Source organism: Cimex lectularius, unplaced genomic scaffold (assembly GCF_000648675.2).
Source record: "Cimex lectularius strain Harlan isolate CLEC.00 unplaced genomic scaffold, Clec_2.1 scaffold459, whole genome shotgun sequence".
Taxonomy (NCBI): Eukaryota; Metazoa; Arthropoda; class Insecta; order Hemiptera; family Cimicidae; genus Cimex; species Cimex lectularius.
Window position 1 is genome coordinate 30,250 of NW_019393084.1, and position 11,967 is coordinate 42,216.

An 11,967-nucleotide genomic window follows, 5' to 3' on the forward strand; every position below is an offset into this window, starting at 1 on the left:
AAAAAGTTATATTTATTTTTGTTTTGCTCTGTGTGTAATATTTTTGAATTGTTAACGTCGAAATTGTGTTGGTGTTCAAAATGGTGGGTAGGATTTTGTTTGGGTTTTTTTTTGCAGGCATAGTTATGTTGCTTTACTCTCTTATCCAGATATTGGGATGTAATTCCGATGTAAGTTGCCGAACAGTTTAAACAATTGATTTTGTAAATTACGTCAGATTTATTTGTTATTGGTGTGGGATCTTTAATTTTGGAAAAAAAGTGTGTGAATTGTTTTATAGTGTTCAAAGGCTATTTAACAGTTATCATCAGAGAGAAATGGGTTTAATTTATGTGATAGGCCGTGAATGAATGGCATGGGTATGTATATATCTTTATTTGATAAATTTGGTGTGGTATTATTAGTAATAGTTTTGAGAAAACTTACGTTACACCAGACCGCATCTCACAATCTCCAAATAATCGTTTCAATAAGACCATTTTTTGATAAAGTTAAACGTTACCGAATTAAATTGGTGGATTGTAGAAGTTGATACACCCTGTATATCTAGCAATTCATTTATCTATTAAAGCAACGTGATAACTCATGATTTTATTATCTATCATCAAGTATTTAATAATTCATTATATTTAGTCGTCTACTAACCGAATTACTTCTTTCAATTAATTAATCATTTTATGTAAGGTTTTTAATAATATTTAAGTTGCTCTGCATCTGCGTAAATCCAATGTAGTTAGTTATTTGACATCACAATACAATTTGATCAGTTTCAAATAATTTCTCGTTAGAAACATTATATTGGAAAAAACATTATAGGGGGATGTTTGAATGTATAAATTTAGAATTATTCAAATTTTTCTGCGTGAAAAGAACGATGTTTCGACCGTTTTCCAAGCGCACCAACATAAACATTGTCAATGCCCTCTAGCTAAGCCTCCAAAAAGGGTTTATTAAAGTGATTTATCTCTGGGTGGTCCTTGCCAGAGTCGCGGCATTAGCCAGTTTCAATGAAACGCGTTCATATAGATACTGTGTGCCACTGAAAGCCATTCCTTGTAATACAACCGTCTGGGCCATTGTGTCTCTTGCACCCGGCACGCCGCCACCTCAGAACTGTTTATTTGAAGACCCTTTGAAACTCATTCTCAACGACAATAACGGGCTCTTTTATTATTCCGCCCATGTCCGAGTGTCCCCTTTTCAGAAGTTTGGACGGGGTGCGAATCTCAATTGTAGCCCTTTTGTGTTCTCGGATGTAATCGGTCATAAATAAAAATTGGACTTTTGTAAATTCGACCTAATCGACCGCAACTGTTTACCGTTGTGATAGGATTCCGTGAGAAAGATTTTGAATTTTCAACAAATCAAAATCAACTGGTTTCTTATTTACATACTTCTTCATACTCTTTTTAAACGCTGAGGTATCATTCTAATAAATTAACAGTTATCTTATAAAATCTCTACAATCTCACCACCCAAGGCCAAGATGTGACTTTGGATCATTTTAATTTCTGAATATAAATTAGTGAATTGATGTTTGTTTATATCATGTATTCATAAACTTTTAAAATGTAAGAACTGTTACTGATCCACTGATTTCTTGTTGATTCACTGATGCTAGAAAATATTATAAAGATACGGTTTGTATAAATGTTAATTACGGTATTTAAAGGTTGTTGTAGCGTATAATAAATAACATAATAACCATAAGCTGTCGCACAGATCTCTCTTTTCTGAAAAGTGATACCTGAAAGTGGTACAGCGGTCTTTCACGGGAAAAAATGCTTAATTGAATAAATATTTCATTATAAGGGCGCCCCTGACTTATAATCAGTTTTATTGCTCAGCGTACCGTCTGCATGTTGGTGAAGGAATTTCTTGAGCTGGATCTTAGGCCTCAAAGGAAGGTTCAAAGGCGAAACACTGTTGCAGACTCTCCACTGTTGATTAATTCTTCGGAAAAACAACCTCCGGAAGTAGGTGAGTGGTGTCACTGTAACTGACTCTCCTTCTATGTGTAGGAGAATATTTTAATTTTAACTCTGATTCTGACTCTGGCTCGGACTAAATCTAACTGTCCATTGTAACTCCCTGTCAGTGATTGACGGCTTTAGCATCTGACTCTGTTTCAACATTCACTGGCTTTCCCAGCAACCGATTACATCTCAACTGTCATTGACTCACATTCTCCGTTTCAGACTCCATTTCAATAGATTTGACTCTGATTCATGATCTTTGCGTTTGATTCCATCTCAACTGACACTGGCCATCCTGTTATGTATTCGATCCATTTCAACTGACCTTGGCTCAGGTTCTGATTTTGACCAGTTTCTGTATTTGGTCTCTTCATCTAATATCATCTCAACTGACACAGACTCACGGACTTTGCATCTGAGTTAATCTGAACCTGTCACTCAGGTTCACCCCGGTTCTTTGATGAAATGGCCAACGTGACCTCGGATGGAGAGAACTCGCCTCGTGGATAATTACGGAGCAGTGGACGAGACCGTAGATCCCGATACTAGGTGACTTATCATCGGGTGTTGTACGTAAATATATGTATATTTCTATACATTGCCTCCATCAGCAAAGTTGGTGGTTGTTGGCCTACGAGTCAGTAAAGACAATGAACTGATTGATCCTTGCTCACTTAACTGAGTCCGTCATCTCTCATTGGTTGTTCTGTAAAACAGTTCTTCATTGAAGACGGCGTGAAGCTGAAACACATTTAAATGAAAGCGAAAGTAGGTCGACAAAGGACAATGAAAATTGACAATCAATTCCTAAAAATGTTAAAAACGTTTTTAAACCATATGTTGTTGTTTTTTTCAATTTAAAACCGTGTGTTTTATCCAAGTGTATACAATTACCGCGATTTATTAATAGCATTGAGTTATTCCATCACTGTCAGTAAAATGTACGGTGCTGTCAGTTTAGCTGCTGTTAACTACATAGTAAGTATCGTTGACATTACGACATTAATCGGTTGTTCGGGAATATTAATAAATGATAACTGGGCGATATCTGTGGCCTTTTGCCTTCCAAACAAAACAGGTAAAAAGTATGCTGTCCTGCCGGATAGAAACTTACCGTTACTAGTGCTGATTGAAAGGTTAGAGTACCCTCCGAATTACAGTTCCACCTCAGATATAGTGCTGATGCGTACAGAAGAAAAATTTAAATCGCACGTCAGTGTAGGCTTCGTTCGAACGGATTCCTGCGAAATCGTCAGCTATGGGAGGATAAACGAGAAAGAAGATGGAAAAAGGAAACACGTCATGGACAAAACTGTTTACTGTAAGCTGCCGGATAAAGGGAACGAGGGCAAACTCTGCATTGATTTACAAAACAAAGCGGATTTTTGTGCTGGAGACGTGGGCGGTGGGCTCGTTTGCGGCGGCTATCTAAAAGCCATTTTGTTGTCTACTAGCACGAGTAATACAGAATGCAATACAATAATCAAGGGCGGAAAGGGCCTTTTCTCAAATTTGGAAAACCGAAAAGATTGGCTGGCAGAGATCGCTAATATTACAGTGCACAGTGCAGGAAAACCGGTGTTACATTCCAATAAACTCAAGATTATTGTTTTTCAATTATTTTTCCTATGTTCTATTAATTTAGTTCGCTCCAATTAGTTAAATAGTTTATCTTGAAATTCAAGAAAACAAGATAACAAAATTTAGCTAAATTATCCAAAACTTTCTCGCATTAAGAAACAAATGTAAATCAAGTCAAATTGTAATAAAATGTTTGTTCAAATATTGAATCTGTTTTTAGCAAGGTGGTCAAAAAATGATGCAAATCAATAAAACTCTCCCGAAATACAAACCGATCATTAACTCAGTGTTGTGTAAGTTGGTGGTGAATTTTTAACTTTTTCAGTCACTTTTCCTGATACATCGTTACATATGTATCAGGTTGATAAATAAGTCCGTACCAAGTTTTATTATTTTCACAAAGTTTTTTCCTAATTTAAATTACATGTACAAAATTTATGCACGTAAAATATATATTTTTAAAACAACATATAAACAATTGAAAGATAGAACTTTGTAAAATAAATTTTAACCCCTCAAAGTCATGACATATCACCTTTACACTCCGTCGTGACAAATGTCCTAGCATGCACTTTACAATAAACCTGTTTCTCAATCCGACAAAGTTAACTATTTAGGATTTTCATTTATCTGATAGAAGCCTAACTTGGAATCCGTACATACGATTAAAAAAACAAACACTCAGCAAATGATTTAAAATGCTTTATGCCTTAATCAACAGGCAATCACAATTACCATTACAATCAAAACTTTCGACAAACAAATCTACTCAAACTTATTTGGATGTACGTGTGCTAAGCTTATGAATAGGCCAAAAATTCCAGTATTCAAAGATTACAAATCTTTCAATCTGAAATATTAAGACTAATTGTTACTGCGCCTTTTTACTTAAACAATAACACACTTCACAGAAATCTTTACCTGCCAACAGTTTTCTCATCCAGTAAAACAACTTACAGACGTTTTCATAGTAAATTACGTGTGCGGTGATTAGTGGCCGTTAGTAGATGATTATTCAGAAATCGTGAGATGCGATCTGGCGTGGTGTAGGTTTTCAGAAATTGTGAGATGAGATCTGGTGTGATGTAGGTTTTCGAAAGATATTTTCTTTATCGTGTCAACGTTTCGATCCCAATAAAGATCGAAACGGGTGTAAAGAAAATGTTTTTCTGAAACCTACATCACACCAGACCGCATCTCACGATTTCTGAGTAATTATCGATTAACGGTCACTAACCACCAAACATCGCATAGAATTGTTTTAAAGCAATCTGAAGTTGGGTATTTTTGTTGGAGAGCTGTAATAGATTCCTCATATGTTGACTTTGAATAATTGAAACTGGAGTGGAAATTTCTGGAAAAACGATACACCGTTTACAACAACAATACCCTGTTACATTTTCATGTAAGTGCATTTGGTGGGATTGGAAGTGGGTTCGTTATTATGAGCATCTTCCATTCACCAAACTGTTAATTCTAGTGAATATATAAAATGGTTGAAGCAAAAAATGAAGATATCAGAGCCCACTGCTGTCTAGAAAGTCGTTCTGAGTCTAATTTCACTAAACATCTTCTTCCAGAGAGGTGCTAGTGTCACAATTCGCAGGTGTTGGAGAGACATGCTTCAATAGCATAACACAAAACAAGCAGTGATTAAAATTCGGGAGTAGCTTCAAACAGTCAAGATTGTGGTGCTTGTTGATGCCATAACCCCAAAATTTTTATTTGCTAAAAATCTCAAATAAAAATACCTGATGGACTATCTGGGAGAAAGAGATCACAGTTAGTACCGACTATGCCTGGTATTCAAATGGCTCTAAGACTGAGTGTGAAGAGACCAGGTCAGCAGCTGGTATCTATGGAAATAAGCCTAGTACTAGAATTCGGCAATAAGCCACCGTTTTTCAAGAAAATTGTGTGGCTAATTAACTCTATGTAAGAAGATTATTAGGCTAGTTATTATTAACAAAAGAAAAATCATCAATTCGGAGAACCGTGCGATACTATAGGATAAGTCCAGAGCCATTTAGGATTGTATCATGGCCCTATCAGACATTGGGATAACCAAAAATTATCCCTCTTTGTGTGTACCAGGGCAGAGGAGTAACGAAGAATTAGATACAGTGGCCAACTAAGTTAGAAGAGGATACCTATTGAATACTTTGGTGGCATACTAAACTGCAGAGAATGTAGATACTCGTAGATAGGGCAATAGATTAAGAGTAAGTTCTCAATTATACAGGGATTTGTTATAGGACAGAAGCAAGGTAAAAAGTTCAGAAAGTAAGACATACTGGGACTAGAATGATAGAAGGACTGAGTGAACACTGTAGACTCCTGAGGGATACGTATACACTATGAGCGCAGAAACAAGCCCGTTGTGCTACTGGAAGGAAGAAGAAACCAAGTGGGACTCCATTTATGCGTATGTCTATGCAAGCAGAGGTTCCTACTTCAGAGAGAGAAAAAGTACAGGCATGAAGGATACTCGCGGGAGTCCTTAACAAAGTTTGAGAACAAGCCTCAAGCTTGATAAGGAGTCCTAGATCTGGTCGCGGTACGTATGGTGTATAGAGGCCGATTACTTTTAACCTTTTAAGTCCGCAATCGTTCAAAAATTACCTGCATAATTGGTTAATAGCAAAGGGATTACTTACTACCAGGATAATGCTCAACCTCAGGTGTGATTCCCGAGGGCCCAAGATATTGGTTGAGCTTTACAGGGATGAGGGACAAGATATATCCTTCGCTTACTATATTTAGCCTATTCATATTATTCCGGATTTTTCAAAACTTGGGAACACTTTACTTAACGTGCGTACTGCAATAAGCACATCGAGATGTTCATCGCACAAAAACCTGAGCCGTTCTGAGAGGACGGAATTTACACAATTACAAAGGTAGTGGAACAAAACGGTTCAGTTATTGTCCAAATAATTTATTTACAAGTGCCTGAAGATCACAAGAACCACTGATTAGTAAAAGCGGTAGCCGTGTGGTTAGCGTGTCAAACTCTAAGCGCGCAGACCCTGCGTTCGTGGGTTCGATTTCCACCTCGCGCATACAATTTTCTGCACACTTTCATTTCCCACCAAAAATACGTACAATATAATATCAACTTGCTTGGGTAGTAAGCAATACATAAGGGCATTAAAAAAGTACCTGAAATTGTCATGGAATTGACACCATCAAAAACGATATGGAATTATTTTAGAAATGATATTTACATCTCAACAAATTAGAATATGATAGAACAGCATAGGATTTAGTGCGGCTCGCTTTGTTGATATAGTGATTTTCTTTGATCTGAAATTTCATTTGCAAGAATAGAAACGTGATAGTTTTTTCAATTACTAACCAACAACAAACAGGTTACAGCGAGATAATGATAGCTATCTGTGTTTTAACTCACCGTCCATCGGATTTGGGTTCTCTCACAAACAATTTTTTTATGTATTGACCGAAAAAGTGGACCATGCATAAATACGAGGGAAGGGCTTTTATATCATCATTAACGATATTCATGATTATTATTGCATTAAGCTAAAACAACCGCTAATATCATAAGTCCCACCAATTTATGTCTAATACTGATAAAGAAACTTCACGGATGATACGACATCACATGTTTTCGTACGTAGTAATAACTTAAAGTAAGAATATTTTACATTTTCAACTGCAAAAACGTGACACCTGGCATTCAGGACCTTTTAACCACTGACGTAAATGTTTGCAGGACGGTGGGGGTTTGTGTGTGTGCACAGATGTCGAGGGGTGATGCTGTGGACAGTCAAAATTCGATAAGGGGTAATCGGTTTACGAAAAATGAGTTTCTTCCGGCAGCAGAAAATGCGATTCAAATCCCAGCCGGAGAGGCAAAAAAAGGGGTCCCTAAGCAAATAGGGCCACCTGGAGTAAAAGCCGAACTTTCATTAGTGGTACAGATTTTTCATGAGCGTTTCGGATCAGAAGTGAAACAAGATTATGCGTCTGTATTATCAAAGAAGTAAGAGCTGCTATTCAGAGGTTTATAAAGGTTATAAAGCACTTAGTCAAAAAATTAAAACAATAAACAAGCAGAAGAGGAATTTCATTGATGAAATGGCTGGTTATATTATTTAGTTAGGATTTCGCGAAGAGTTTTAATTTAATTTAGATTCTGACCAATATTTATTTGCTGTTTGTAAACTGTAAACGCAATTTTAATGATATATTACACTGTCATGCATTAAGCTTCAACTTTTTAGAAGTTTAATTACAGTGATTTACAAGGATCTCACACACGACTGAAACACAAACAATATTATTGTTAATCATATATTTAATTAAAACTGGTTTTTTAATCAAATCGACGGGAAGAGGGAGGACTAAAATTAACGCTGTATGTTATATTTGCAATGGGGCAAAGTGGAATTCGGATTGGAAGAATCGATCTGAACTTCTATCCCTGAACCATTTTGAGCCATACCAAATTGCTAAATCGTAGATCCTGTAAAACAATGGGCTGCGAAAAATTCCATTAAAAGACCACAGCAGACACTAACGGCAGACCTACTAAATCTAGGACGTTTTAGGAATAGAATGATAGTAAAACTATTGACTGGGCAATGCAGATTCGGGAAGCATGTGCATAAACTCATAGCAGCAGAAACAAATCAAAAAGGAGAATGCCCATTTTCTGTTCTTGCGAAGAGCGATGCAAGCTGACTTCCGTTTATGTATAGCACTAGATAATGACGAATTTTTCACAATAGTTAATATTATCCACCCAGGGAGTCGTAGCCCCCTTAATGTCGAACTACGACGACGACGGGTGGTACAATGTGCTTAAGGCTCGGGGCCCAAGAAAGGTGACCTCGTGTCCTCATCCACGTCCCTCTCTCACTCCAGGTTACTTCATTGTTCTCTGTGACCCCTCTCAACCCTTGTCTATCAGGGGGAGGTCCGGGCGCAAAATAATTGTGTACCTCTGAGGGCGTGGCAACCTCTCTAAAGCATAAGGTGTAGTCGGGTCGGCATGGGGCGGTATGAAACGACCTACACGACGAAAAAGACAGTTCCTCACTGAAGATGGCACGATGCTGCAATTCATTTTAGTAATTCAACAACCGTGCGATTAAAAACGGGCCAAATAACAAACCTAGTGTTGGTTCAACACTTAAAATTAATAATTGGTAATTTTTGAGATGAATGAGAAAGAAAATATATTTTTGGTGGTTATATTAAAGCCAAGTTTTTCAACCGACGAATTGTGATTTAGTTCATTGCTTGCATTTTACTTACCCAAATGCTGGTACCTTCCAATTAACAATGGGACGATAAATAAAACAAAGCCGTTTGTAAGTATGTTTGGTTCGAATCCAGCGGCCCTGGATTCAAACCCGTGATATGCCAGCACCCTTGATATATCTTTAAATGAATAAATGTCTTTGAAAAAATAATGCAAATATGCCCACATACGGTAAAATTGTAGAGTTTGTTTTTCTGAAGTGGTTATTCTGAAAATAGAGGAACATCTGGAAAAAATTGTGCATAAAAAATAGAACAACTAGTCGTCTGAAAAAGGGTTGTTATATATACCCCTGTAAAACATATTTAATTTGAATAAAAGAAGTTAAGAAAAACTAATTTAATTACGGATTTAATTATGGATCGAAAAAGCGGTATTCGGAGAAAAACGAGATCCATGCTGTAAGGCTGACGTTGACTAATTTATGTTTTATTTCAGCAAATCATGTTCAGAGGTTTACCGCAGCTTGGTGTATTATGGTTAGAACAGTGACGATCCGATTATGTAATTAGAACCATATACAACATAACAAGAAGCAGTTCCGCTACATCTCCATAAAACTTTTACCTATTTACCAAAAACGCACAAAAGTTTTTGTCACAACCTGTTAAAATTTAAAACAGCCGAAATCTACCTGTCCAAACTGTTTTGCATTACCAGAAAAAAAACCTTACGTTTTTCAGACTGAAATTGATGTATTCGAAGATGTACGGCAAATTTTTAAATGAATCATATAAATTAGAATAGTAATAAATGACGAATTGGTATCCACGAATGTAGGATTTTTGAAATTTTAATAACGAAATAGAGTCAAAATATACGACTGTGGGAAAATACTAATAAAATTGACAAAAAGTGACATCGCTGTATTGAAGAGTACATCGAAACCAGCTGTCAAGAAGCAAAGTAAATATACCAAAAAAGAAATTTTGTTAAAACAAATTATTTTGCGTATAAACCTAAACAGCGGACATCTGTGGCCGAGTGGTTGCGGTTTCCCTTCGTGTTTGTCAGGATAGTGGTACAAGTTCGAATCCCGGCAGACCGTAATTGATAATGGCGTTCAAAATGTATTGTAAAATGGTTAAAATGGACCGTTATGCCCAACGGGTAGTTCGACGTTAAGCTCTCATGACAGGAATTAGTAAACTGGAACGGTGGTTAAGTCGAATTATTACATTATTTAAATTATTAATAGATTCGATCAACAGTTGTAATTGTAATTACATAATTACAATCACTACATAGGAGCTTAGATATATTGAAATAGAGATGACCAGAACCTTGATCAGTTCATCATTATAATATTATTTAATCTACATTTTAAATTAATCTCCAGGCTTCTCTTCTTCCAGTTAGTGATAAAATAATACTTAAATCGTGTAAATTTCAAATTAACTGCACAGTTTTAATTCCATCGTAAAGTTCGCGACGATATCACTTTCAATCGCGGCTCCGAAACAATCAGAGTCATAATTTCTTGGGGCTTCTTTTTCTCATTTGGTGGAATAGGGGGCTGTAAGCGAGGACGAACACATCAAGGGCTTTGCCAATTTCCCGGCTCATTTAATGTCGGCGCTGTGAGTGGTGCGGGACGAGGAAAACAAGTGTCTGAAAGGGCACTCGTCAAGTCTGTTGACGGCATTAGTGCGGCACGGAGGAAATGAGACACGCTTGATCATCACCCGCCCCAGCCCATGGCCGAAAACAGCACTTCGCCTAGACAAATGAGAAGAATTCCACCGGTTGTCAAATAAGTGTACATCAACTTTAAATAAAGGAATTTTTATTTTATTTTAACCTATTTATTTGATGATACAAGGGCCCTTTACACGGTTAATTATTTTGGACGGCGATAGAAGTGGTTAGGGCAAACGATTCGTATTTGTAGTACAATTGATTCTGGTTTGAAATTTCGGCATTGCCATTAAAAATTTATTTGACAATTATTTAGACAAAAGTGAGCTCGTGAAATTTTAACTGAGAATGGTATTAAAAAACGGGCGGGGCTACATCGGGGGCACACAACTGTTGGTTTAACGTAAAATGTGTAAAAATAGCGAGTCGATTTTAGCGTATGAATACGAGATATTGAGTGCGTACCGTATATTATTTTAACATAAAACAGACACGGAAAGGCACACGATATCTATTTTCATTAGTCTATGATTATTCAGAATTCGTGAGATGCGGTCTTGTGTGATGTAGGTTTCGAAGATCGAAACGTTAGCACGATAAAGAAAATGTTTTTCTGAAACCTACTTCACAATAGACCGCATCTCACGATTTCCGAATAATCAATATTACATTTGTGAACTTTGCTGAATATGGCACGAGCTAGTGTTAAAGACATATCTTCATATCTCCGGCCGACGCTTTGTGATGTATTTGTACGTCACAAAATAAACAGCGTTCGATCAGCGACAATCACATCCACCGAACGTCACTTACTTTTGAGCCAAAGGCCGCGCATATGTCTCGCATGAAGAGAAAGGTTCACGATATGAGAATTGTGCTGGAGCACGCAATGAGTATCTGCCTCCACTTCCGATTCTTGAGGAATTCTTTGTTTAATTGTACATAATAATGATAGTTTTGTGTTCCTAGCGTTAACAGTGAATGTATTTGTTGGAATGAATGGGTAGTGAGCTTTTGACAGAATATTAATGACCAAATCGACCCTCTGTTACTTCGTTATAAGGAATGTGCCACAATTCCTAGCGTTAAGAGTGAATGTATTTATTGGAATGAATGGGTAGTGAGCTTTTGACAGAGTATTAATGACCAAATCGACCCTCTGTTACTTCGTTATAAGGAATGTGCCACAATTCCTAGCGTTAAGGGTGAATGTATTTATTGGAATGAATGGGTAGTGAGCATTTGACAGAATATTAATGACCAAATCGACCCTCTGTTACTTCGTTATAAGGAATGTGCCACAATTCCTAGCGTTAAGAGTGAATGTATTTATTGGAATGAATGGGTAGTGAGCATTTGACAGAATATTAATGACCAAATCGACCCTCTGTTACTTCGTTATAAGGAATATGCCACAATTCCTAGCGTTAAGGGTGAATGTATTTATTGGAATGAATGGGTAGTGAGCATTTGACAGAATAT

The 11,967-nt window shown here is 36.9% G+C and overlaps 1 protein-coding gene across 1 annotated transcript; it reads left to right on the top strand.

Moving 5' to 3' along the window:
- The first annotated feature begins 2,915 nt into the window (after positions 1-2,915).
- LOC106669087 (complement factor D-like) lies at positions 2,916-3,635 on the top strand. The gene has a single exon (XM_014398354.1). The coding sequence runs from the start codon at positions 2,916-2,918 to the stop codon at positions 3,633-3,635; it is 720 nt and encodes a 239-aa protein (XP_014253840.1).
- The last annotated feature ends 8,332 nt before the right edge of the window (positions 3,636-11,967 follow it).

What these genes read in the sequence shown, in the direction of transcription:
- LOC106669087 (XM_014398354.1), top strand. Translation starts at nt 2,916, where the DNA reads ATGTACGGTGCTGTCAGTTTAGCTGCTGTTAACTACATAGTAAGTATC.